The following is a 27,642-nucleotide window of genomic DNA, read 5'->3' as shown; positions in this document are numbered from 1 at the left end:
CTCCCAGCTGTCCTCCCAGTTCTTTGTAGGGACTTCTGGTCTAGTGCTTGACTGTTCCTGTACCAGATGGAGATGCAGCTTGTCAGCAAGCTGTCAATGGTACTCATGGAAAACACAGTTAAGCTGGAAAGGGGATGGGGTGTGGGAGCCTTGCTTGCCTCAATCACTACTGTGCCTTCTTGTTTCGGGAGGTGATATTAAGGGACCAGGTAAGTAATTTGTGATGTGAACTCCGGGAACTCGGTGTGTTTAACTCTCTCTACAGAGGAGCCATGTATTGGCCTACGGGATGGTTTACCTACACTTTTCTGAATTCCACAAAGATTTCCTTTGTCTTCTCCAAAATCAGGCTTAGGTTGTTCTTCTCACACCAGTCCATTTTCCAGTTGGGACAGGACAGAGTGGAGGGAAGAGGCTATTAGATCATAAAACCATAAGACCTAGGAGTAGAATTAGGCCATCTGGCCCATCGAGTCTGCTCCGCCATTTAATCATGGCTGATTTTTTTTTGTTCTCCTCAACCCCAGTTCCTGGCCTTCTCCCTGTAACCATGTAACCTGTAACCATGTCCAGTGAAGAACCTATCAATCTCTGCCTTAAATACACTCAATGACCTGGCTGCCACAGGTGGGCGTGACAACGAATTCCACAAATTCACCACCCTTTGGCTAAAGAAACTCCTCTGTATCTGTTTTGAAAGGGTGCCCCTCTATCCTGAGGCTGTGCTCTCTTGTCCTAAGCTCTCCCACCATGGGAAACATCCTTTTCACATCTACTCTGTCTAGGCCTTTCAACATTCTAAAGGTTTCAATGAGATCCCCCTCATCCTTCTAAATTCCAGTGAGTACAGACCCAGAGCCATCAAACGTTCCCGTATGATGATACTTTCATTCCTGGAATCATCCTTGTGAACCTCCCCTGGACCCTCTCCAGTGCCAGCACATCTTTTCTAAGATGAGGGGCCCAAAACTGTTCACAATACTCAATGTGAGGCCTCACCAGTGCCTTATAAAGCCTCAGCGTCACATCCCTGCTCTTGTATTCTAGACCTCTTGAAACTAATGCTAACATAGTCACCACCAACTCAACCTGCAAGTTAACCTTTAAGGTGTTCTGCACAAGGACTCCCAAGTTCTTGCAATCTCAGATTTTTGGAGTTTCTCCCTGTCTAGAAAACAGTCTGCACTTATGTTTCTACTATCAGAGTGCATGCCCATGCATTTTCCAACATTGTATTCCATTTTCAACCTTCTTGCCCATTCTCCGAATCTGTCCAAGTCTTTCTGCATCCTACCTGTTTCCTCAACACTACCTGTCCCTCCACCAATCTTCATATCATCTGCAAACTTGGCAACAAAACCATCTATTCTATCATCTAAATCATTTATATATAGCATAAAAAGGAGTGGTCCCAACACCAATCCCTGCGGAGCACCACTAGTCACTGGCAGCCAACCAGGAAAGGATCCTTTTATTCCCACTCACTGCCTCCTACCAATCAGCCAATGCTCTAACTATGTTAGTAACTTTCCTGTAATACCATGGGCTCTTAACTTGGTAAGCAGCCTCATGTGTGACACCTTGTCAATGGCCTTCTGAAAGTCCAAATGTACAACATCCACTACATCCCCTTTATCTATCCTGCTTGTAATCTCCTCAAAGAATTCCAACAGGTTTGTCAGGCAGGATTTTCCCTGAAGGAAACCATGCCGAATTTGTACTGTCTTGTCCTGTGTCACCAAGTACTCCATCACCTCATCCTTAACAACTGACTCTAACATCCTCCCAACCACTGAGGCCAGGCTAACTGGTCTATAATTTCCTTTCTGCTGCCTTCCTCCTTTCTTAAAGAGTGGAGTAACATTTGCAATTTTCCAGTCCTCTGTCACCATGCCAGAGTCCAATGATTTTTGAAAGATCATTTCTAATGCCAGCACAATCTTTAACGCTACCTCTTTCAGAACCCTAGGGTGCAGTTCATCTGGTCCGGGTGATTTATGTACCTTTAGGTCTTTCAGCTTTTCGAACACCTTCTCTGTTGTAACAATAACTGCACCCACTTCTCTTCCCTCACACCCTTCAACATCAGGCACACTGCTAGTGTCCTCCACAGTGAAGACTGATGCAAAATACTCATTTAGTTCATCAGCCATTTCCTTGTCCACCGTTATTATTTCTCCTGCCTCATTTTCTAGTAGTCCTATATCCACTCATTTCTCTTTTATTCTTAACTTTTACAATCCATTTTGATATTATTTGCTAGCTTGCTTTCATATTTCATCTTTTCTATTCTAATGATTTTTTTAGTTGTTCTCTGTAGGTTTTTAAAAACTTCCCAATCCTCTATCTTCCCACTAATTTTTGCTTTGTTGTATGCCCTTTCTTTTGCTTTTACAATAGCTTTGACTTCCCAAGTCAGCCACAGTTGAACGATTTTGCCATTTGAGTATTTCTTCATTTTTGGAATACACATGTCCTGCACCTTCCTCATTTTTTCCAGAAACACACACCATTGCTGCTCTGCTGACGTCCCTGCCAGCAGCTCCTTCCAATTTACTTTGGCCAACTCCTCTCTCATACCACTGTAATTTCCCTTACCCCACTGAAATACTGCTACATCGGACTTTACTTGCCCCCTAACAAACTTCAAGTTGAACTCAATCACATTGTGATTACTGGTTCCTAAGGGTTCTTTTACCTTCAGCTCCCGAATTGCCTCTGGTTCATTACATAACATCCAATCCAGTATAGTTGATCCCCTTGTAGGCTCAGCGTCAAACTGCTCAAAAAAGCTCTCTCTTAGGCATTGAACAAACTCTATTTCCTTCTCTATTTCCTGTTGTAATCTGTGGTCCACCTCCCAGCCGCTGTTATGATAATTGTGGGGGATTTTAACATGCGAGTGGATTGGGAAAATCAGGTGGGCATTGGATCTCAAGAGAGAGAATTTGTGGAATATCTACGAGATGGCTGGATTAGGTATTGTGTAATGAACTGGAGGTGATTAGAGAGATTGAAGTGAAGGAACCCTAAGGACGCAGTGATCATAACATGATTGAGTTCACTGTGAAATTTGAAAAAGAGAAGCCAAAATTGGATGTGTTGGTATTTCAGTGGAGTAAAGGAAATTATAGTGGCATGAGAGAGGAACTGGCCAAAGTTGACTGGAAAGAGACACTGGTGGGAAGGATGGCAGAGCAGCAATGGCTGGATTTTATGCGAGAAGTGAGGAAGGTGCAAGACAGGTATATTCCAAAACAGAAGAAATTTTCGAATGGAAAAAGGATGCAACCGTGGCTGACAGGAGAAGTCAAAGCCAAAGTTAAAGCAAAGGAGAGGGCATACAAGGAAGCAAAAATTAGTGGGAAGATAGAGGATTGGGAAGTTTTTAAAAGCTTACAAAAGGAAACTAAGAAGGTCATTAAGAGGGAAAAGATGAACTATGAAAGGAAGCTAGCAAATAATATCAAAGAGGATACTAAAAGCTTTTTCAAGTATATAAAGAGTAAAAGACAGGCGAGAGTAGATATAGGACCGACAGAAAATGATGTTGGAGAAATTGTAATGGGAGATGAGGAGATAGCAGAGGAACTGAACAAGTATTTTGCATCAGTCTTCACTGAGGAAGACATCAGCAGTATACCGGACACTCAAGGGTGGCAGGGAAGAGAAGTGTGCGCAGTCACAATTACGACAGAGAAAGTACTCAGGAAGCTGAATAGGCTAAAGGTCGATAAATCTCCTGGACCAGATGGAATGCACCCTCGTGTTCTGAAGGAAGTAGCTGTGGAGATTGCAGAGGCATTAGCGATGATCTTTCAAAAATCAATAGATTTTGGCATGGTTCCGGAGGACTGGAAGATTGCAAATGTCACTCTGCTAATCAAGAAGGGGGCAAGGAAGCAAAAAGAAATTATATAGACCTGTTAGCTTGACATCGGTGGTTGGGAAGTTGTTGGAGTTGATTGTCAAGTATGAGGTTACGGAGTACCTGGAGGCAGAACTCAGCAAAGGAAAATCCTGCCTGACAAACCTATTACAATTTTTTGAGGAAATTACAAGTAGGCTAGACAAGGGAGATGCAGTGGATGTTGTGTAATTGGATTTTCAGAAGGCCTTTGACAAGGTGCCACACATGAGGCTACTTAACAAGATAAGAGCCCATGGAATTACGGGAAAGTTACATACGTGGATAGAGCGTTGGCTGATTGGTAGGAAACAGAGTGGGAATAAAGGGATCCTATTCTGGTTGGCTGCCGGTTACCAGTGGTGTTCCGCAGGGATCAGTGTTGGGGCCGCTTCTTTTTACGTTGTACATCAACGATTTGGGTTATGGAATAGATGGCTTTGTGGCTAAGTTTGCTGATGATACAAAGATGGGTGGAGGGGCTGGTAGTGCTGAGGAACCAGAGAGTCTGCAGAGAGACTTGGATAGATTGGGAGAATGGGCAAAGAAGTGGCAAATGAAGTACAATGTTAGAAAGTGTATGATTATGCACATTGGTAGAAGAAATAAACGGGCAGACTATTATTTAATTGGGGAGAGAATTCAAAGTTCTGAGATGCAACAGGACTTGGGAGTCCTCATGCAGGATACCCTTAAGGTTAACTTCCAGGTTGAGTCAGTAGTGAAGAAGGCGAATGCAATGTTGGCATTCATTTCTCGAGGAATAGAGTATAGGAGCAGGGATGTGATGTTGAGGCTCTATAAGACGCTGGTGAGACCTCACTTGGAGTACTGTGGGCAGTTTTGGTCTCCTTATTTAAGAAGGGATGTGCTGACATTGGAGAGGGTCCAGAGAAGATTCACTAGAATGATTCCGAGAATGAGAGGGTTAACATATGAGGAACGTTTGTCCGCTCTTGGACTGTATTCCTTGGAGTTTAGAAGAATGAGGGGGGCACCTCATAGAAACATTTAGAATTTTGAAAGGCATGGACGTGGCAAAGTTGTTTCCCATGGTCGGGGAGTCCAGTACGAGAGGGCATGACTTAAGGATTGAAGGGCGCCCATTCAGAACAGAGATGCAAAGAAATTTTTTTAGTCAGAGGGTGGTGAATCTATGGAATTTGTTGCCACAGGCAGCAGTGGAGGCGAAGTCATTGGGTGTATTTAAGGCAGAGATTGATAGGTATCTGAGTGGCCAGGGCATCAAAGGTTATGGTGAGAAGGTGGGGGAGTGGGACTAAATGGGAGAATGGATCAGCTCATGATAAAATGGCGGAGCAGACTCGATGGGCCGAATGGCCTACTTCTGCTCCTTTGTCTTATGGTCTTGTCTTATATAACCGCCATCAACATTCTTTTATCTTTGCAGTTTCTTTACTCAGCCTACAAGTATTCCACATCTTCTGATCCTATGTCAATCTTTCTACTGATTTGATGCCATTCTTTACCAGTAGAGCCACACCACCCCCTCTGCCTACCTTCCTATCCCTCTGATATAACGTGTAACCTTGGACATTCAGCTCCCAACTACAACCAACTTTCAGTCACGATTCAGTGATGGCCACAACATCATACCTGACAACCTGTAACGGTGCAACAAGATCATCCACCTTATTTCTGATACTACACACATTTAGATGCAACACCTTGAGAACCATATTTGCTATACTTTCTGATTCTGCATCCATAATTATTTGATACTCAGCCTGTTGGCTGTAACTAAGTCCCATCACCTGCCTGCCCTTCCTGACAACCTGACTGCACACTAAATTTACTTTTTTACCATCCGTTCTATCTTGAGTCCCTTCACTCCGGTTCCCGCCCCTCTAACAAGTTAGTTGAAATCCTCCCCAACAGCTCTAACAGACCTGCCGTGAGAATATTCGTCCCCCTTGAGTTCTGGTACAACCCGTCACTTTCAAACAGGTCATACCTCCCCCCCAAGAGATCCCAATTATCCAAGAACCTGAAGCCCTGCCCCCTGCACCAGCTTCCCAGCCACGCATTTATCTGCCAAATCATCCTGTTTCCACCCTCACTGGCGCGTGGCACAGGCAGCAATCCAGAAATTACTACCCTGGAGGTCCTGCTTCTCAGCTTTTTACCTAGCTTTCTAAATTCTCATTTCAGGACCTCATTGCTTTTCATTCCTATGTCATTGGTACCTTTATGTACCAAGACATCTGGCTGCTCTCCCTCACTCACCAAAATGTTGTGGGTGCGATCTGAGACATCCCTGACCCTGGCACCTGGGAGGCAACTGACCATCTGGGTGTGCCGTTCACATCCACAGAATCTCCTGTCTGTTCCCCTCACTATCAAATCCTGTACCACTAGCACTTCCTTCTCTCTCTTTCCCTTCTGCACCACGGCCCCATGCTCAGTGCCTGTAACCCGGTCTCCGTGGCATTCTCCCGGGAGGTCATTCCCCACTAAAGTATCCAAAGCAGTATACAGTACTTGTTTCTGAGGGGAATGGCCACAGGATGCTCTGCTTTAACTGCCTATTTCCATTTCTCCTGACAGTCACCCAGCTACTCGCCTCCTGCGACTTCGGGGTGACTACCTCCCTGTAACTTGATCAATTATCTCCTCACTCTCCTGTACAAGCTGAGAGTTGCTGCTCCAAATCTCTAACATGGTCCTCAAGCAGCTGCAGATGGATGCACTTCATGCTGATGTAGTTCCCTGGGAGACTCTGAGTCCCAGTTCTCCAACATCCAGCACGAAGAGCACACAACAACCATTTAAATGGTATGGTAAGAGAGGGGAAAAAACAAGAAGGAAACCTTAACAGATGCTTTACACAGAGCTGCACCTATTCAGAGCCCACTGTCCCACGCTCTCCCCACGGTCTGTGTCAGACCCCACACCAATCCCACTGTCCCACGCTCTCCCCACGGTCTGTGTCAGACCCCACACCCATCCCACTGTCCCACGCTCTCCCCACGGTCTGTGTCAGACCCCACACCAATCCCACTGTCCCACGCCCTCCCCACGGTCTGTGTCAGACCCCACACCAATCCCACTGTCCCACGCTCTCCCCACGGTCTGTCAGACCCCACACTAATCCCACTGTCCCACTCTCTCCCCACAGTCTGTCAGACCCCAAACTAATCCCACTGTCCCACTCTCTCCCCACAGTCTGTCAGACCCCACACTAATCCCACTGTCCCACTCTCTCCCCACAGTCTGTGTCAGACCCCACACGAATCCCACTGTCCCACTCTCTCCCCACAGTCTGTCAGACCCCACACTAATCCCACTGTCCCACTCTCTCCCCACAGTCTGTCAGACCCCACACTAATCCCACTGTCCCACTCTCTCCCCACAGTCTGTGTCAGACCCCACATTAATCCCACTGTCCCACTCTCTCCCCACAGTCTGTCAGACCCCAAACTAATCCCACTGTCCCACTCTCTCCCCACAGTCTGTCAGACCCCACACTCATCCCACTGTCCCACTCTCTCCCCACAGTCTGTCAGACCCCACACTAATCCCACTGTCCCACTCTCTCCCCACAGACTGTCAGACCCCACTCTAATTCCACTGTCCCACTCTCTCCCCACAGTCTGTCAGACCCCACACTAATCCCACTGTCCCACTCTCTCCCCACAGTCTGTCAGACCCCACACTAATCCCACTGTCCCACTCTCTCCCCACAGTCTGTCAGACCCCACACTAATCCCACTGTCCCACTCTCTCCCCACAGTCTGTCAGACCCCACACTAATCCCACTGTCCCACTCTCTCCCCACAGACTGTCGGACCCCACACTAATCCCACTGTCCCACTCTCTCCCCACAGTCTGTCAAACCCCACACTAATCCCACTGTCCCACTCTCTCCCCACAGTCTGTGTCAGACCCCACACTAATCCCACTGTCCCACTCTCTCCCCACAGTCTGTCAGACCCCACACTAATCCCACTGTCCCACTCTCTCCCCACAGTCTGTCAGACCCCACACTAATCCCACTGTCCCACTCTCTCCCCACAGTCTGTGTCAGACCCCACACTAATCCCACTGTCCCACTCTCTCCCCACAGTCTGTGTCAGACCCCACACTAATCCCACTGTCCCACTCTCTCCCCACAGTCTGTGTCAAACCCCACACTAATCCCACTGTCCCACTCTCTCCCCACAGTCTGTCAGACCCCACACTAATCCCACTGTCCCACTCTCTCCCCACAGTCTGTCAGACCCCATACTAATCCCACTGTCCCACTCTCTCCCCACAGACTGTCAGACCCCACACTAATCCCACTGTCCCACTCTCTCCCCACAGTCTGTCAGACCCCACACTAATCCCACTGTCCCACTCTCTCCCCACAATCTGTCAGACCCCACACTAATCCCACTGTCCCACTCTCTCCCCACAGTCTGTCAGACCCCACACTAATCCCACTCTCCCACTCTCTCCCCACAGTCTGTCAAACCCCACACTAATCCCACTGTCCCACTCTCTCCCCACAGTCTGTGTCAGACCCCACACTAATCCCAGTGTCCCACTCTCTCCCCACAGTCTGTGTCAGATCCCACACTAATCCCACTATCCCACTCTCACCCCACAGTCTGTGTCAGACCCCACACTAATCCCACTGACCCACTCTCTCCCCACAGACTGTGTCAGACCCCACACTAATCCCACTGACCCACTCTCTCCCCACAGTCCTATATGATTCCCCACACTAATCCCACTGTCCCACTCTCTCCCCACATTCTGTGTCAATCCCACACTAATCCCACTGTCCCACTCTCTCCCTATAGTCTGTGTCAGTCCCCACACTAATCCCACTGTCCCACTCTCTCCCACAATCTGTGTCAGAACCCACACTAATCCCACTGTCCCACTCTCTCCCCACATTCTCTGTCAGACCCCACACTAATCCCACTGTCCCACTCTCTCCCCACAGTCCTGTATGATTCCCCACAATAATCCCACTGTCCCACTCTCTCCATACAGTCTGTGTCAGACCCCACCCTAATCTCACTTTCCCACTCTCACCCCACAGTCTGTGTCTGACCCCACACTAATCCCACTGACCCACTCTCTCCCACACTGTGACAGACCCCACACTAACCCCACTGTCCCACTCTCTCCCCATAGTCTGTGTCAATCCCACACTGATCCCACTGTCCCACTCTCTCCCACAGTCTATGTTAGTCCCCACATTAATCCCTCTGTCCCAATCTCTTCCCACAGTCCTGTATCATTCCCCACAGTAATCCCACTGTCCCACTCTCTCCCCATAGTCTGTGTAAGACCCCACACTAATCCCACTGTCCCACGTTCTCTCCCACAGTCTGTGTCAGAACCCACACTAATCCCATTGTCCCACTCTCTCCCCACAGTCTCTGTCAGACCCCACACTCTCCCACTTTCCCACTCTCTCCCCACAGTCTGTCAGACCACACACTAATCCCACTGTCCCAATATCTCCCAACAGTCTGTCAGACCACACACTAATCCCACTGTCCCACTCTCTCCCAGTCTTTTTCAGAACCCACACTAATCCCACTGTCCCACTCTCTCCCCACAGGCTGTGTCAGACCCCACCCTAATCTCACTTTCCCACTCTCACCCCACAGTCTGTGTCTGACCCCACACTAATCCCACTGACCCACTCTCTCCCACACTGTGACAGACCCCACACTAACCCCACTGTCCCACTCTCTCCCCATAGTCTGTGTCAATCCCACACTGATCCCACTGTCCCACTCTCTCCCACAGTCTATGTTAGTCCCCACATTAATCCCTCTGTCCCAATCTCTTCCCACAGTCCTGTATCATTCCCCACAGTAATCCCACTGTCCCACTCTCTCCCCATAGTCTGTGTAAGACCCCACACTAATCCCACTGTCCCACGTTCTCTCCCACAGTCTGTGTCAGAACCCACACTAATCCCATTGTCCCACTCTCTCCCCACAGTCTCTGTCAGACCCCACACTCTCCCACTTTCCCACTCTCTCCCCACAGTCTGTCAGACCACACACTAATCCCACTGTCCCAATATCTCCCAACAGTCTGTCAGACCACACACTAATCCCACTGTCCCACTCTCTCCCAGTCTTTTTCAGAACCCACACTAATCCCACTGTCCCACTCTCTCCCCACAGGCTGTGTCAGACCCCACTCTAATCCCACTGTCCCACTCTATCCCACAGTCTGTGTCAGACCCCACAATAATCCCACTGTCCCACTCTCTCCCCACAGTCTGTGTCAGACCCCAGACTAACCCCACTGTCCCACCGTTTCACTGCAGCCGAACATCAGTTGAATACTGATCCTAACACCCCATTTTGTCTGTAACGAATGTAGTTACAGAACACCAGTATAGATCACGTTTGTGTTAGCCCAGAGAGCACTGTGTCAGCGGCTGAGGTCTATGTGGGAAAGGGGTTATGGAATTGCAGTGGGAGAGCTGTGAGCCTGTGTTATTAATTTTTCCTGTTGGTTTTACAGAGAATTTCTTCCGTGCCTCAATGGTGATGGTGGTGACCCCTGCAGCTGATGGACTCAATAAAACACTGGTGCACAATGAGACCGATACCTGGGTGAGTGGTTCAGTCAGAGGGTAGACGTGTGGTTCAGTCACTGGGACAGTGTTTTTTTTCGGTCGGTGTGCCAGTGTGTGGTTCGGTCGGTGTGTCAGTGTGTGGTTCGGTTGGTGGGTCAAAGTGTGGTTCGGTCGGGGGGGTGAGTGTGTGGTTCGTACAGTGTGTCAGTGTGTGGTTCGGTCGGTGTGTCAGTGTGTGGTTCGGTCAGTGTGACAGTGTGTGGTTCGGTCAGTGGGTCAGTGTGTGGTTCAGTCCGTGTGTCAATGTGAGTTTCAGTCGTTGTGTCAGTGTGTGGTACGGTCGGTGTGTCAGTGTGTGGTACGGTCGGTGTGTCAGTGTGTGGTTCGGTCGGTGTGTCAGTGTGTGGTTCAGTCGGTGTGTCAGTGTGTGGTTCGGTCGGTGTGTCAGTGTGTGGTTCAGTCAGTGGGTCAGTGTGTGGTTCGTTCGGTGTGTCAGTGTGTGGTTCGTTCGGTGTGTCAGTGTGTGGTTCGGTCAGTGTGTCAGTGTGTGTTTCGGTCACTGGTCAGTGTGTGGTTCGGTCAGTGGGTCAGTGTGTGGTTCGGTCGGTGTGTCAGTGTGTGGTTCGGTCACTGGTCAGTGTGTGGTTCGGTCAGTGGGTCAGTGTGTGGTTCGGTCGGTGTGTCAGTGTGTGTTTCGGTCACTGGTCAGTGTGTGGTTCAGTTGGTAGGTCAGTGTGTGGTTCAGTCGGTGGGTCGGTGTGTGGTTCAGTCGGTGGGTCAGTGTGTGGTTCGGTCAGTGGGTCAGTGTGTGTGGTTCGGTCAGTGGGTCAGTGTGTGGTTCGGTCGGTGGGTCGGTGTGTGGTTCGGTCAGTGGGTCAGTGTGTGTGGTTCGGTCAGTGGGTCAGTGTGTGGTTCGGTCGGTGGGTCGGTGTGTGGTTCGGTCAGTGGGTCAGTGTGTGTGGTTCGGTCAGTGGGTCAGTGTGTGGTTCGGTCGGTGTGTCAGTGTGTTGTTCGGTCAGTGTGTCAGTATGTGGTTCAGTTGGTAGGTCGGTGTGTGGTTCGGTCAGTGGGTCAGTGTGTGGATTGGACAGTGGGTCAGTGTTTGGTTCAGTCAGTGAGTCAGTGTGTAGTTTGCTCACTGGGTCAATGTGTGGTCCGGTCGGTGTGTCAGTGTGTGGTTCAGTCGGTGTGTCAGTGTGTGGTTCGGTCAGTGTGTGTTTCGGCAAGTGTGTCAGTGTGTGGTTCGGTTGGTGTGTCAGTGTGTGGTTCGGTCACTGGTCAGTGTGTGGTTCGTTCAGTGGGTCAGTGTGTGGTTCGGTCAGTGGATCAGAGTGTGGTTCGGTCACTGGGTCAGTGTGTAGTTCGATCTGTGTGTCAGTGTGTGTTTCGGTCGGTGTGTCAATGTGTGGTTTGGTCGGTGTGTCAATGTGTGGTTTGATCAGCGTGTCAGTGTGTGGTTCGGTCAGTGTGTCAGTGTGTGGTTCAGTCAGTGGGTCAGTGTGTGGTTCAGTCGGTGTGATGGTGTGTGGTTCGGTCGGTATGTCAGTGTGTGGTTCGGTCAGTGGGTCAGTGTGTGGTTCGGTTGGTGGGTCAGTGTGTGGTTCAGTCGGTGTGTCAGTGTGTGGTTCGGTCGGTGTGTCAGTGTGTGGTTCAGTCAGTGGGTCAGTGTGTGGTTCGGTTGGTGGGTCAGTGTGTGGTTCGGTCAGTGGGTCAGTGTGTGTTTCGGTCGGTGTGTCAATGTGTGGTTTGGTCAGTGGGTCAGTGTGTGTTTCGGTCGGTGTGTCAATGTGTGGTTTGGTCGGTGTGTCAGTGTGTGGTTCGGTCAGTGGGTCAGTGTGTGGTTCGGTTGGTGTGTCAGTGTGTGGTTCGGTTGGTGGGTCAGTGTGTCAATGTGTGGTTCGGTCAGTGGGCCAGTGTGTGGTTCGGTCGGAGTGTCAGTGTGTGGTTCGGTCAGTGGGTCAGTGTGTGGTTCAGTCAGTGGGTCAGTGTGTAGTTCGATCTGTGTGTCAGTCTGTGGTTCGGTCCGTGGGCCAGTGTGTGGTTCGGTCGTTGTGTCAGTGTGTGGTTGGGTCACTGGGTCAGTGTGTGTTTCATTTGGTGGGTCAGTGTGTGGTTCGTTCGGTGTGTCTGTGTGTGGTTCGGTCGGTGGACCTGTGTGTGGTTCGGTCAGTGGGTCAGTCTGTGGTTCGGTCGGTGTGTCAGTGTGTGGTTCGGTCTGTGGGTCAGTGTGTGGTTCAGTCAGTGGGTCAGTGTGTGGTTCGGTCAGTGGGTCAGTGTGTGGTTCGGTCGGTGTGTCAGTGTGTGGTTTGCTCGGTGGGTCAGTGTGTGGTTCAGTCAGTGGGTCAGTGTGTGGTTCGGTCAGTGGGTCAGTGTGTGGTTCGGTCGGTGTGTCAGTGTGTGGTTTGCTCGGTGGATCAGTGTGTGGTTCAGTCAGTGGGTCAGTGTGTGGTTCGGTCGGTGTGTCAGTGTGTGGTTTGCTTGGTGGGTCAGTGTGTGGTTCAGTCAGTGGGTCAGTGCGTGGTTCGGTGGGTGGGTCAGTGTGTGGTTCGGTCAGTGTGTCAGTGTGTGGTTCAGTCGGTGTGTCAGTGTGTGGTTCGGTTGGTGTGTCAGTGTGTGGTTCAGTCAGTGGGTCTGTCTGTGGTTCAGTCAGTGGGTCAGTGTGTGGTTCGGTCGGTGTGTCAGTGTGTGGTTCGGTCAGTGGGTCAGTCTGTGGTTCAGTCAGTGGGTCAGTGTGTGGTTTGGTCAGTGTGTCAGTGTGTGGTTCGGTCTGTGGGTCAGTCTGTGGTTCAGTCAGTGGGTCAGTGTGTGGTTTGGTCAGTGTGTCAGTGTGTGGTTCGGTCTGTGGGTCAGTGTGTGGTTCAGTCAGTGGGTCAGTGTGTGGTTCGGTCGGTGTGTCAGTGTGTGGTTTGCTCGGTGGGTCAGTGTGTGGTTCAGTCAGTGGGTCTGTCTGTGGTTCGGTCAGTGGGCCTGTGTGTGGTTCGGTCAGTGGGTCAGTCTGTGGTTCGGTCGGTGGGTCAGTGTGTGGTTCGGTCGGTGTGTCAGTGTGTGGTTCGGTCTGTGGGTCAGTGTGTGGTTCAGTCAGTGGGTCAGTGTGTGGTTTGGTCGGTGTGTCAGTGTGTGGTTTGCTCGGTGGGTCAGTGTGTGGTTCAGTCAGTGGGTCAGTGTGTGGTTCGGTCACTGGGCCAGTGTGTGGTTCGGTCACTGGGTCAGTGTGTGGTTCGGTCGGTGTGTCTGTGTGTGTTCGGTCAGTGAGTCAGTGTGTGGTTCGGTCGGTGGGTCGGTGTGTGGCTCGGTCGGTGGGTCGCTGTGCGGCTCGGTCAGTGTGTCAGTGTGTGGTTGGTTCGGTGGGTCAGTGCGTGGTTCAGTTAGTGTGTCAGTGTGTGATTCGGTCAGTGTGTCAGTGTGTGGCTCGTTCAGTGGGCCAGTGTGTGGTTCGGTCAGTGGGTCAGTGTGTGGTTCGGTCACTGGGTCAGTGTGTGGTTTGGTCGGTGTGTCAGTGTGTGGTTCGGTCGGTGTCTCAGTATGTGGTTCGGACAGTGGGTCAGTGTGTGGTTCGGTCAGTGGGTCAGTGTGTGGTTCGGTCGGTGTGTCAGTGTGTGGTTTGCTCGGTGGGTCAGTGTGTGGTTCAGTCAGTGGGTCAGTGTGTGGTTCGGTGGGTGGGTCAGTGTGTGGTTTGGTCGGTGTGTCAGTGTGTGGTTTGCTCGGTGGGTCAGTGTGTGGTTCAGTCAGTGGGTCAGTGCGTGGTTCGGTGGGTGGGTCAGTGTGTGGTTCGGTCAGTGTGTCAGTGTGTGGTTCAGTCGGTGTGTCAGTGTGTGGTTCGGTTGGTGTGTCAGTGTGTGGTTCAGTCAGTGGGTCTGTCTGTGGTTCGGTCAGTGGGTCAGTGTGTGGTTCGGTCGGTGTGTCAGTGTGTGGTTCGGTCAGTGGGTCAGTCTGTGGTTCAGTCAGTGGGTCAGTGTGTGGTTTGGTCAGTGTGTCAGTGTGTGGTTCGGTCTGTGGGTCAGTGTGTGGTTCAGTCAGTGGGTCAGTGTGTGGTTCGGTCGGTGTGTCAGTGTGTGGTTTGCTCGGTGGGTCAGTGTGTGGTTCAGTCAGTGGGTCTGTCTGTGGTTCGGTCAGTGGGCCTGTGTGTGGTTCGGTCAGTGGGTCAGTCTGTGGTTCGGTCGGTGGGTCAGTGTGTGGTTCGGTCGGTGTGTCAGTGTGTGGTTCGGTCTGTGGGTCAGTGTGTGGTTCAGTCAGTGGGTCAGTGTGTGGTTCGGTCGGTGTGTCAGTGTGTGGTTTGCTCGGTGGGTCAGTGTGTGGTTCAGTCAGTGGGTCAGTGTGTGGTTCGGTCACTGGGCCAGTGTGTGGTTCGGTCACTGGGTCAGTGTGTGGTTCGGTCGGTGTGTCTGTGTGTGTTCGGTCAGTGAGTCAGTGTGTGGTTCGGTCGGTGGGTCGGTGTGTGGCTCGGTCGGTGGGTCGCTGTGCGGCTCGGTCAGTGTGTCAGTGTGTGGTTGGTTCGGTGGGTCAGTGCGTGGTTCAGTTAGTGTGTCAGTGTGTGATTCGGTCAGTGTGTCAGTGTGTGGCTCGTTCAGTGGGCCAGTGTGTGGTTCGGTCAGTGGGTCAGTGTGTGGTTCGGTCACTGGGTCAGTGTGTGGTTTGGTCGGTGTGTCAGTGTGTGGTTCGGTCGGTGTCTCAGTATGTGGTTCGGACAGTGGGTCAGTGTGTGGTTCGGTCAGTGGGTCAGTGTGTGGTTCGGTCGGTGTGTCAGTGTGTGGTTTGCTCGGTGGGTCAGTGTGTGGTTCAGTCAGTGGGTCAGTGTGTGGTTCGGTGGGTGGGTCAGTGTGTGGTTCGGTCGGTGTGTCAGTGTGTGGTTTGCTCGGTGGGTCAGTGTGTGGTTCAGTCAGTGGGTCAGTGCGTGGTTCGGTGGGTGGGTCAGTGTGTGGTTCGGTCAGTGTGTCAGTGTGTGGTTCAGTCGGTGTGTCAGTGTGTGGTTCGGTTGGTGTGTCAGTGTGTGGTTCAGTCAGTGGGTCTGTCTGTGGTTCGGTCAGTGGGTCAGTGTGTGGTTCGGTCGGTGTGTCAGTGTGTGGTTCGGTCAGTGGGTCAGTCTGTGGTTCAGTCAGTGGGTCAGTGTGTGGTTTGGTCAGTGTGTCAGTGTGTGGTTCGGTCTGTGGGTCAGTGTGTGGTTCAGTCAGTGGGTCAGTGTGTGGTTCGGTCGGTGTGTCAGTGTGTGGTTTGCTCGGTGGGTCAGTGTGTGGTTCAGTCAGTGGGTCTGTCTGTGGTTCGGTCAGTGGGCCTGTGTGTGGTTCGGTCAGTGGGTCAGTCTGTGGTTCGGTCGGTGGGTCAGTGTGTGGTTCGGTCGGTGTGTCAGTGTGTGGTTCGGTCTGTGGGTCAGTGTGTGGTTCAGTCAGTGGGTCAGTGTGTGGTTCGGTCGGTGTGTCAGTGTGTGGTTTGCTCGGTGGGTCAGTGTGTGGTTCAGTCAGTGGGTCAGTGTGTGGTTCGGTCACTGGGCCAGTGTGTGGTTCGGTCACTGGGTCAGTGTGTGGTTCGGTCGGTGTGTCTGTGTGTGTTCGGTCAGTGAGTCAGTGTGTGGTTCGGTCGGTGGGTCGGTGTGTGGCTCGGTCGGTGGGTCGCTGTGCGGCTCGGTCAGTGTGTCAGTGTGTGGTTGGTTCGGTGGGTCAGTGCGTGGTTCAGTTAGTGTGTCAGTGTGTGATTCGGTCAGTGTGTCAGTGTGTGGCTCGTTCAGTGGGCCAGTGTGTGGTTCGGTCAGTGGGTCAGTGTGTGGTTCGGTCACTGGGTCAGTGTGTGGTTTGGTCGGTGTGTCAGTGTGTGGTTCGGTCGGCGTCTCAGTATGTGGTTCGGACAGTGGGTCAGTGTGTGGTTCGGTCAGTGGGTCAGTGTGTGGTTCGGTCGGTGTGTCAGTGTGTGGTTTGCTCGGTGGGTCAGTGTGTGGTTCAGTCAGTGGGTCAGTGTGTGGTTCGGTGGGTGGGTCAGTGTGTGGTTCGGTCGGTGTGTCAGTGTGTGGTTTGCTCGGTGGGTCAGTGTGTGGTTCAGTCAGTGGGTCAGTGCGTGGTTCGGTGGGTGGGTCAGTGTGTGGTTCGGTCAGTGTGTCAGTGTGTGGTTCGGTTGGTGTGTCAGTGTGTGGTTCAGTCAGTGGGTCTGTCTGTGGTTCGGTCAGTGGGTCAGTGTGTGGTTCGGTCGGTGTGTCAGTGTGTGGTTCGGTCAGTGGGTCAGTCTGTGGTTCAGTCAGTGGGTCAGTGTGTGGTTTGGTCAGTGTGTCAGTGTGTGGTTCGGTCTGTGGGTCAGTGTGTGGTTCAGTCAGTGGGTCAGTGTGTGGTTCGGTCGGTGTGTCAGTGTGTGGTTTGCTCGGTGGGTCAGTGTGTGGTTCAGTCAGTGGGTCTGTCTGTGGTTCGGTCAGTGGGCCTGTGTGTGGTTCGGTCAGTGGGTCAGTCTGTGGTTCGGTCGGTGGGTCAGTGTGTGGTTCGGTCGGTGTGTCAGTGTGTGGTTCGGTCTGTGGGTCAGTGTGTGGTTCAGTCAGTGGGTCAGTGTGTGGTTCGGTCGGTGTGTCAGTGTGTGGTTTGCTCGGTGGGTCAGTGTGTGGTTCAGTCAGTGGGTCAGTGTGTGGTTCGGTCACTGGGCCAGTGTGTGGTTCGGTCACTGGGCCAGTGTGTGGTTCGGTCGGTGTGTCTGTGTGTGTTCGGTCAGTGAGTCAGTGTGTGGTTCGGTCGGTGGGTCGGTGTGTGGCTCGGTCGGTGGGTCGCTGTGCGGCTCGGTCAGTGTGTCAGTGTGTGGTTGGTTCGGTGGGTCAGTGCGTGGTTCAGTTAGTGTGTCAGTGTGTGATTCGGTCAGTGTGTCAGTGTGTGGCTCGTTCAGTGGGCCAGTGTGTGGTTCGGTCAGTGGGTCAGTGTGTGGTTCGGTCACTGGGTCAGTGTGTGGTTTGGTCGGTGTGTCAGTGTGTGGTTCGGTCGGTGTCTCAGTATGTGGTTCGGACAGTGGGTCAGTGTGTGGTTCGGTCTGTTGGTCAGTGTGTGGTTCAGTCTGTGTGTCAGTGTGTGATTTGGTCAGTATGTGAGTGTGTGGTTCGGTCAGTGGGTCAGTGTGTGGTTCGGTCACTGGGTCAGTGTGTGGTTTGGTCGGTGTGTCAGTGTGTGGTTCGGTCGGTGTCTCAGTATGTGGTTCGGACAGTGGGTCAGTATGTGGTTCGGACAGTGGGTCAGTGTGTGGTTCGGTCTGTTGGTCAGTGTATGGTTCAGTCTGTGTGTCAGTGTGTGATTTGGTCAGTATGTGAGTGTGTGGTTTGTTCAGTGGGTCAGCATGTTGTTCAGTGAAGTGGTCAGTATTTGGTTCAGTGTGTGGTCAAGGTGTAGTTGATATGGTGGATATGTGGGTGGTTTGTTTAGTTGTTCGGTGGGTCAGTGTGTGGTTCAATCAGGTGGTCAGTGTTTGGTTTGTTCATTGGTTATGTTGTGGTTCAGTCAATTATTCAGTGTGCTCTCTGGTCAGTGTGTCAGCGTGTGCTTTGTTGGGTGTGTCCGAGTGTGGGTCGGTCAGTTGGTCAGCCTGTGGGTTTGTCAGTGACCTGTCAGATTTTGGCCATCAAGTCCCATGTGTGTGCATTTGTCCGTGAATTGCTCAGTTTCTGTTTCCCCTCCTCCCAACAGCTGAAGAGCCTCTTCCATACTGACATCGTCCTGCTGGACCTGAAAGTGACAGACCAACACAGGTGGGCCAGACGTGCAGTGGGGAGTGTCTGTGGGGCCAATACAGCATTGTCCTTCTCCCAGCCATTCCCATGTGCAAGCTCCTTTCTCACTCCGCCCCATCGATGCTTCTCTGTGTCTTGGGCCGGAGGGATTTGTGTGCTCTTGATCCTGGTCCTGTCCACTGACTCCGTTTCCTGTGCCACACAGTGGGACACAAGCCCCAGAAATGAGGTCTGGTCCGCAACTCCCAGAATACACAGTTCTGATGACCCAGTGCGGTCCATCGCAGAGAAACACCTTCGCCCCGCCGCTGACCAGTTCACTGGGTCTTTTCAGATCTCCCTCAGAAGAGTCCAGCATCCCCAAGACAGGACATCCGTCCACACGGACCACTCCACCCCCACCCCCCGATGGCCCACCCACCTTGTATCTCCACAGTTCAGGTGTGCTCTCATGCTGTTCCACACTTCCTCCACTCCAACTTGGATCCCTCAGGCCTTTAACCTCGAGTTTCGGTTGTCCCTTGTTCCAGTGTAGTTGCTGAAGTATGGCAGTGGTATGGCACCTCCAGGCAAACAGCCCCAATAACTAAACCTATGGTTTCTTCCAGGGACTCCAGGGTCCGAGGGATAACCAGCAACTGTCTCATGGTGAGTTCCAACCCCACCCACACAACACTGCCGGGTAGCTCAGGGCCACGCACATTACTGACTCCTACACCACACACGGCAGGTCTGAGAACACACGCACATCCTCCCACACTCCCTCTCCTCTTCTCCCAAAACTACAAAAGTACACAAAATACAAACATCAGGTATTTACAAGACAGTGAACAAAGTCTATAAAACTGTTGCCGTAAATCCCCCACTGTAGCCATCGTGATGGCAAGCTCGCTCTCCAAGGACAGCTGGACATGAACTTATCCCTGGAAGAGAGGCAGGCAGTCGGCTCCAGCAGAGCCCACGACTTTCTGCCTCCTGGACCCTCGACTAGTCGTCTTGGCCAGACCCAGGTACAAGCCCACCAGTCGACCCTGCAAAAGACCTTCCCCCTTCAGTACTGAGTGCCTCTTTGCAACCTGCCCGCTTTTGGACTGAGTGTCCATTGTTACGTACCCCGTAACTGGGTTGCCAAACCAGCAGAAATGGACCACTCAGTTGGAGTCTGGATTACTGGAACTAAGAAAGCTTTATTAAAGAAATAAGCAACACAGTACTCTAATCAAAAGGATAATAAATGCAACAGTTCAGCAATGAATAAACACACATGTACACAGAACTAGGATAATAGGATCAATCAAGCTCTATCGCCGTCTTGACCAGTTTCAAGTGACGCAAAGTTCAGTTCAATTGAGTTCAGTTCAGTTCACAGTAATCACTGTTGTGCCGTTGGGGGTGGGGGGGGCGGTGGAGAGAGAGAACGAATGAATATTCAAATCGGATTCCAAACAGACCTTCGATATTCCTCGCAGTCAGCTTTTGGGCGAGCCCTTTGTAATGTCTTCTGAGGTCACCGACTGTGACCCCTCCGTTCCAGACACGATCGTTCTTCAGCGGTGAACCCAGCACCCAGGCAAGGGCGGACACACACCAGGTTCCCGCCAACCGTATCTTTCTACCCTGTGCGTCTATGGCTGGTCCCGTGACCAGACCTCCAAAATACTCCCACCAACTAGTGGGGGGAGCTCACTGCTTCCAGGGTCTCGTTACCTCGTGGTGTCGTGTGTCGTGTCTTAGCGAACCTGCCCCTTTTTATCCCCCTGCTGGGGTATCGCCTGTTCATCACACTTCAAACAGTTCAGGGTTCAAAAGGAGCCGGTCTTGACAATACTCAGACTGGTGTCTCCTTCTGTTAAACTCTCTTGTCTCTTCATTAACATTTCCAAATGCTGCTCCATTGTCTTACTTACCTCTCTCTCCTGAAGGCAGGTGGCAGATCAACTGTTGATCCCACTGGTGCTAGCACAGGACAGTTAACATCTTAATCTATGTGTACTTTTGTAACCCTCTTTCGTCACACCATATATAAGGAGTGCGGGTTTGAAGTGCAACCAGAGTCTGAGGAACAGCCCCTTCAGGTGTTCAAACCCGGGCTGCAGCCTCTCACACTCCATATATGCATGGTACACTGACTCCCCCCGGACACAGACTGGACAGGTGGACGGGGTGTCAGACAACCTGCTTAAAAACCTGTTGCACGGTACTGTCCTATGCAACACCTTCCACCCCAGGTCCCCAGTGTACAGGGGAAGGACCCCAGCATAAAGAGATTTCCACTGGCGACCTCCCCTGCCGGCAGATGGTAAAACAGACTGCCAAGACGAGTCTGGTGCCAGATGAAGGCAAGGAGGTGAAAGGTGTGCAGGAGCAGCCATACAAGGAACACTTTGGAGCTTCACAGCAGGAGACATTATGTGAGACCCTGTTGCGCAAAGGTACAATGAGCCATTCCAGCCATTCATGTGGTAGCACAGCCAGGTTCCCTCCAAACCCCCAAGCTTCCTCAGCACTTGCTGTGACAGGATGGGACAGCCAGAACACTATCCCCTGCCTGCACAGGAGCACCCTGTTTGGACGTAACTAAATCCCGTACACAGAGCCGCATTCAATAAAACCGGTGCAGTTCACACCTGCCACCTGCCGCTGGAAGCTGCGTGCCCTCTGACAGGCAGCGTCCCCCGCAGAGAAAGGGTGTTGCCAGCTCATGCCAGCTCAGAGAGAGGTCTATATAGGTATCTCTGCCGCTTCCTGAGGTGGAGAGCCACCAGCTGGGTACATACGCACACCAGGACTGCAGGAGACCCGATGCCTGTTATTGTCCCAGAAGAAATCCACCAGCCTCTGCTGGGTCCTGGAGACAATAGCAGAGGATGGAACTGAACTAACCAGCCAGTACCATTTCATGGAGGCAACCAGCTGATTTTTTAACCAATATCCTTCTCCAGTACAAGATTGCACAAAGCATGCCCTACCAGCATCCAAGCTGTGGAGAGATTTTTGACTGCAAGCCCCACCAGCTCGCCAGCCAGGCCTCCTCTGCCAACCTCCAGTAGACCCCCCCCCCCCACAAGTAGAGGAGGCACTCAACACAAAAGGTCTCAACCCTTCCAGTCGGGATCCGCCTGCCACGGGCCCACTGAGAGGCCTGCACATTTTTCCCAGTTGACCTCTGCAGAGGACGTGGCCGAGAAGATCTACTGACAGTCTCGAATCCTCTACAACATGGTCAGTGGCCATGAGGACATCATCAACGTAAGCCAAAAAGACAACCTCCATGTCTGGGTAACCTCTTACAGAGAAGGCACAGGAATATTCCATGCAGACAGAGTACAACTGCCCCGACAACACACAAAATGCTGGAGGAACTCAGCAGGCTAGGCAGAGAGTTCTTCGACGTTTCAGGCTGAGACTCTTCAGCAGGGACAGGGCAACCCTTGACACACTCCCCTCCCAAAGCAAAAGGACCTATTACCTTTAATGAGGCACTCCTCAGCAGTGTAAAACAGTCGGGTATGGGCCACAAAATGTGGCCTGAGCTTGAATGTGTGCAGAGACCCAAAAAGAACTCATGGTCCATCCTGTCAAATGCCCTTTCCTGATCGAGGGAGAGAAAGGTAGCTGACAGACCAGCCTCTCGGCACAGGTGAATCAGATCCCAACCAAGGTGGGTATTGTCCTGGATTGACCACGCTCAGACTGTGTGGGACTGGTCAGGATGGACCACTTGAGCCAGCACGGACCCCAGACAATTGGCCATTGACCAGGCAAAGATCTTGAACTCCACACTAAGGAGGGAGACTGGGTGCCAATTCCACAGGCAATGGAGATCCCCCTTCTTTGGCAGCAGGGCCACGACTGTTCTTCCCCAACAGAGGGGCATCTCAACCGTTGCCAGGATTTCCCCCTGTTCCCTGGTATAATCAAGCCCCAGGATGTCCCAGAAGGCCCGGAGAAATTCAATGGTCAACCCGTCTAGTCCTGGGACTTGCCTCTCTGCAGCTGGTTGAGGGCACTGGTCAGCTCCTCCAAAGATAGTGAAGCATCTAACCGCTCAGCACCCCCAGGGCTAACCCTTGGCAAGTCCTCCCAGAGTCCTGCATGCATCCTCACTGCACAGGTCCGGCAAGAAGAGAGCCTCACAAAAGGAATGGAATTCTCACTGGATCCATGATGGAGCAGCAACTCCACAAGTTACCTGCAAACACCCCTCTCCTTCTCAAGAGAGTAGAAGAACGGCGAGGCACGGTCCAGATCCTGCAGCATCTGGACCCGCAACCTCACATAAGCGCCTCGGGACCTCTCCAGCTGCAGGAGCCTCAGCACCTCCTTCTTCTGCAGCTACTCATCCCAGAGGGGCTGGTCACCATTGGTCAGCCCAAGCCAGGACTCCAGATCCATCAGTTTCTTCTTGATCCCAGACATCTGCCGCTTAGTTGATCCATAAGCGTATTCCTAGCAGAATAGTCAGATGCCCACAGCCCACCAGAGTCTCAGGGAGGAGAAACTCCCCTTTCCTTCCCACCAGGTCCTTCAAAGGTGACAGAACGAATTCTGGAATCGGCCATCCTCCAGCAGTCAGTTGTTGGAATGCCAGTGTGCAGGCAGGGCACTGAGCTCTGCCCACACCAGCAGGAGGTCTAAGCACAAAGCACAAAACCAATGCCTGGAGGTGGCTGACACTCGGAAAACTTGCAGCCTGGATCGATCGATCAGCAATTTTCCACCCCCTCTATACCTCCTTGAGAGAGCACAGGAGGGTGAGGGAAACACACCCGTGGACCAAGTCGAAGGCGGCAACTATCTCCCTTAATCTCTGCGCTAATGCTTGGCTACCCTGGAGACCAGATTGAACCCTCTCCTCAAAGGTGCAATTGATGATGTACCTGCTATGGTCAACAGACCCCAGCAAAGCAGGCTGGGCTCAGGACCCTTCACATTGACAAAGTGCATCAGCACAGCATCTTGGTGCATGGCCAGGTGAAGCAGGTGGCCTGGCACGTTCCTGAATGCAATATCTCAGGCTGGGAAGAAAGGGCCAACAAGATGCCCATTCCGCTGGAACTGGAGCTGAGGTGGCTCGTGTGGACACCCCGCCCCCCGCAGCCATTCCAGTGCCAAGCGGATTCATCTCCAGGAACGGCACTGGCTCCTGCAAGAAGCTCACTGTATTTCTCCCATCCGGGAAGAAACAGAGATGATGGAATCTGTGCAGCGACACCTGCCACCATTGATGTTAAGAGTTGCTATATAGAAACATAGAAACATAGAAAATAGGTGCAGGAGTAGGCCATTCGGCCCTTTGAGCCTGCACCGCCATTCAGTATGATCATGGCTGATCATCCAACTCGGAACCCTGTACCAGCCTTCCCCCGATACCCCCGATCCCTTTAGTCACAAGGGCCATATTTAATTCCCTCTTAAATATAGCCAATGAACTGGCCTCAACTGTTTCCTGTGGCAGAGAATTCCACAGATTCACCACTCTCTGTGTGAAGAAGCTTTTCCTAATCTCGATCCTAAAAGGCTTCCCCTTTATCCTCAAACTGTGACCCCTCGTTCTGGACTTCCCCAACACCGGGAACAATCTTCCTGCATTTAGCCTGTCCAATCCCTTTAGGATTTTATATGCTTCAATAAGATCCCCCCTCAATCTCCTAAATTCCTGAGAGTATAAGCTTAGTCGATCCAGTCTTTCATCATATGAAAGACCTGCCATCACAGGAATCAATCTGGTGAACCTTCTTTGTACTCCCTCTATGGCAAGAATGTCTTTCCTCAGATTAGGGGACCAAAACTGCACACAATACTCTAGGTGTGGTCTCACCAAGGCCTTGTACAACTGCAGTAGTACCTCCCTGCTCCTGTACTCGAATCCTCTTGCTATGAATGCCAGCATACCTATGCAAAGTTTTATGAAGCACTATACTACAACCTCTCACTGGTGCCCTTGGAAGAATGAGGAGAGCTCCCCTTCGAGCCCTGGATTGTCTTCATGGAGACCAGGAGTCTCTGAAATTGGCGCTTCTCTTTGTGGGTCATCTTGGCCCCCATCCCATTCTTTTGGAGTTAGTGTGTGTGGACTGAACAACCCTTTGTAGACCTGACCAGTGTCAGTGGCCAGTTGGATCTTAAACAATTTCCTCCAGTAGTCCTCCATGAACTGCTGGAATTCCTTCACAGAAATGGCTGTGATTCAGTTCTGGGGTCAAAGGAGTCTGCCGTTCGCTTTAAAAGAGTCCGTCTCCTCCTCCCTGCACCGTATCCCACCACCTCGTTGCCCTCCAGGCAGTCATCGCCAATGGGAGACCCCACCATAATCAGTACTCCATCCCTACAAAGTGATAGGGGGAGGCCCTGCTACCCCTGAATCCAGAATCTGTCCCAGATGTGGAGTAGGGCAGGTCCCCTGCTCACCACCACCTCTCAGAACTGTACTTTCTGAGCTTGGAGCAATCAACCTGCTAACTCTCCTGAAGATTAGGTGCAGCACGTGGAGCATCTGGGCCGTGCTCACCTCCACACCCTCATCACACTCCCTGCAAGCAGCACTAAGAGAGTCCTCTCCCTTCCCACCCGTTGGGACACTCTCTCTCTGAATATCTATGTGGAATGGCGATGCAAGGGTGTTCCGGTTCCCCTCGTGCACCAGAGCTGGCCGCTCCACAGTAGGGCATTTGGCTTTAATTGAGGCAACAATCTGGGAAACTAATTGCCCTGGTGAACCTCTACCCACAGGTGACGTGACCCCTTTTCTTCAGGGCTTTTCCTCTTCCCAGGGAATACACGCTCTGGGTATGCAGCCTCAGTCAAAGACAAGTCTGCCTCCTCACACAGACCCTCTGCTATGGAGCTGCTCACTAGCCCAGAGGGTCCCTTTTAGACTGAAGATATGCTGGGGCATGCTGACCCCTCCTGAGGCATCCTCAGTCTCCTGCACCCTCTGCTATGGATGCCTGTTTCGGAGATGTCACCCCAGCAGAGGGCACCTGTAAGACAAGGCTATCCTCCAGCTTGGGTGGGGGATATACTCCAAGAATACAGCCTTAACCGGACATATATCCTCCTCCTTGTGTGGCCCCTGGTCTTCATGCTCAAGGGCCACACCGTCTGTGCAACACCTCCCACCCCAGACTGCTAATGTGTGGGGAAGCACTCCTGAATAACAAGATTTCCGCTGGGGGCCTCCCCTGCCGCCAGATGGTAAAACAGACCGCCAAGGCGGGTCTGGTCGGCAGACGAAGGCAAGGAAGTGAACAGTGTGCAGGAGCAGCCCGTACAAGAAACGCTTTGGAGCATCACAGAAGGGCACAGTGGGCATCCCCGCGAGACTGCCAGCATTCTGTGAGACCCTGGCCCGTGAGGTATCTCAAGGCCTGGGTCTGACAAGTGTTGCTGCAGCTGGAACCCTCCACTTCCTCAAACCCTCAACAGCCACCATGATGTGATGGAATGAGGACCAATCCCTCTTGCAGCTGGAGCACTGTCCTCCACCTGTCTGGATGAGACCAGGCCCATACACTCAACAGCTCTCGAGAAAACCAATGCAGCTCCCTCAAAGCAGCATGACTGCTGCTTGCCATCGGAAGCCATGTGCCTTCCATCAGGCGATGTCTCTGGCACAGAAGGTACGTCGCTAGCGCACATCTCGAAGGGTGGCCGCTATACAGGTATCTGCAGGGTACTGAGGCACAGAGCACCCAGCTGGGTATGTATGCACACCAATGACTGACCGCCCTCCACGATCAGAAGTCCCAGCACTGCAGCAGACACCCAGTGCTCTATTGCCCCAGAGACCCAATGCCCCCATTGCCCCAGAGACCCAATGCCCCCTATTTCCCCAAAGACCCAATGCCCCCATTGCCCCAGAGACCCATTGCCCCATTGCCCCAGAGATCCAATGCCCCCATTGCCCCAGAGACCCAATGCCCCCATTGCCCCAGAGATCCAATGCCCCCATTGCCCCAGAGACCCAATGCCCCCATTGCCCCAGAGACCCATTGCCCCATTGCCCCAGAGACCCAATGCTCCCATTGCTCCAGAAGAAGTCCAGCAGCCTCTTCTGGGTCCTGGAGCCAAAAGCAGTGGGCAGGACTAAGATAACCAGTCAGTACCATATCATATCGGTGACCAGCTGATTTATACCCAATGCCTTACCCCAGTATGTCTCTCCATTCTTTAAGAAGGGAGGAGGGAAGCAGAAAGGAAAATATAAGCCAGTTAGCCTAACCTCAGTGATTGGAAAGTGTTGGGGTCTTTTATTAAGGATGAGGTTTTGAGGTACGTGGAAAATAATAAAATAAATCAAAGTCAACATGATTTCTGTCAAGGGAAATCTTTCCCGACAAATCTGTTAAGAGTTCTTCAAGGAAGTAACAAGCAGGGTGAACAAAGGAGAGGTAGTGGATGTCATTTACCTGGATTTTCAGTTGGTGTTTGATAAGGTGCCACACATGAGGCTGCTTAACAAGATAACACACTGTTGTGCAAATTTACATGTGGTAAAGAAGGTAAAAGCAATGTTGGCATTTATTTCAAGGGGGATAGAATAAAAAGAGCAAGGAGGTAATGCTGAGGCTTTATAAAATGCTAGTCATACCACACTTGGAGTATTGTCAACAGTTTTGGGCCCCATATCTCAGAAAGGATGTGTTGTCATTGGAGACAGTCCAGAGGAGATTCACAAGGATGATTCCAGGAATGAAGGGGTTAACATATGAGGAGCGTTTGAGAGCTTAGGGCCTGTTCTCACTGGAATTTAGAAGAATGTGTAGGGATCTCATTGAAACCTACTGAATGTTGAAAGGACTGGATAGGGTGGATGTTTCCTATGGTTGGGGTATCCAGAACTGGAGGGCAGATCATCAAAATTGAGGGGCGACCTTTAGGAACAGAGGTAAGGAGGAATTTTTTTTTAAGACAAAGAGTGGTGTATCTGCGGAATGCTCTGCCACGGACTGCAGTGGAGGCCAAGTCCGTGGGTATATTTAAGGCAGAGGTTGATGGTTTCCTGATCGGTCAGGGCATCAAAGGTTATGGTGAGAAAGCAGGTGTATGGGGTTGAGTGATGATACAATGACAGAGCAGACTCGATGGGCTGAAAGGCCTAATTCTGCTCCAATGTCTCATGTTCTTATAAGCGCCCCAGGACCTCTCAAGCTGCAGGCACCCCTCTGTTTCCTTCGGCACTCATCCTCAAGGGTGGATCGCCGTTGGTCAGCCCCAGCTGGGGTTCCAAGTCGACCAGCTGCTTCTCAAACTGATCGACCCCGGACATCTGCCACTTGGTCGACCTGCGAGTGTATTCCTGGCGGAACGGTCAGATGTGAGCTTTGCCCACATCCCTCCAGAGCCTCTGAGAGGGGAAACTCCTCTGTTCTTCCTGCAAAGTCTGCCAAATTGGACAGAATAAATCCTGCAGCAGCCGGTTGTTGAAATGCCAGTGTGTGGAGCCCACCCGCTCTGCCCGCACCAGCTGGTTGTACAAGCACACAACTGGCTACG

The 27,642-nt window shown here is 51.9% G+C and overlaps 1 protein-coding gene across 3 annotated transcripts in view; it reads left to right on the top strand.

Annotated features, from left to right (window-relative positions):
- adgrg4a (adhesion G protein-coupled receptor G4a) overlaps nt 1-27,642 on the top strand; it is a 172,818-nt gene that overhangs the window by 65,218 nt on the left and 79,958 nt on the right. For 2 of the 3 annotated variants that reach the window (XM_063061469.1, XM_063061468.1), the window contains exons 3-5: nt 10,412-10,503; nt 18,101-18,162; nt 18,753-18,792. In XM_063061469.1, the coding sequence (XP_062917539.1) occupies nt 10,412-10,503; nt 18,101-18,162; nt 18,753-18,792 (194 nt within the window). Of the gene's footprint in view, nt 1-10,411; nt 10,504-18,100; nt 18,163-18,752; nt 18,793-27,642 lie in introns of those variants that run through there. The other variant, XM_063061470.1, reaches the window with a different exon arrangement.

The sequence above is a fragment of the Mobula hypostoma genome, chromosome 10 (genome assembly GCF_963921235.1).
Source record: "Mobula hypostoma chromosome 10, sMobHyp1.1, whole genome shotgun sequence".
NCBI classification, from domain to species: domain Eukaryota; kingdom Metazoa; phylum Chordata; class Chondrichthyes; order Myliobatiformes; family Myliobatidae; genus Mobula; species Mobula hypostoma.
Note: the sequence above shows the minus strand (reverse complement) of the source record. Positions and strands in the feature narration are given on the sequence as shown.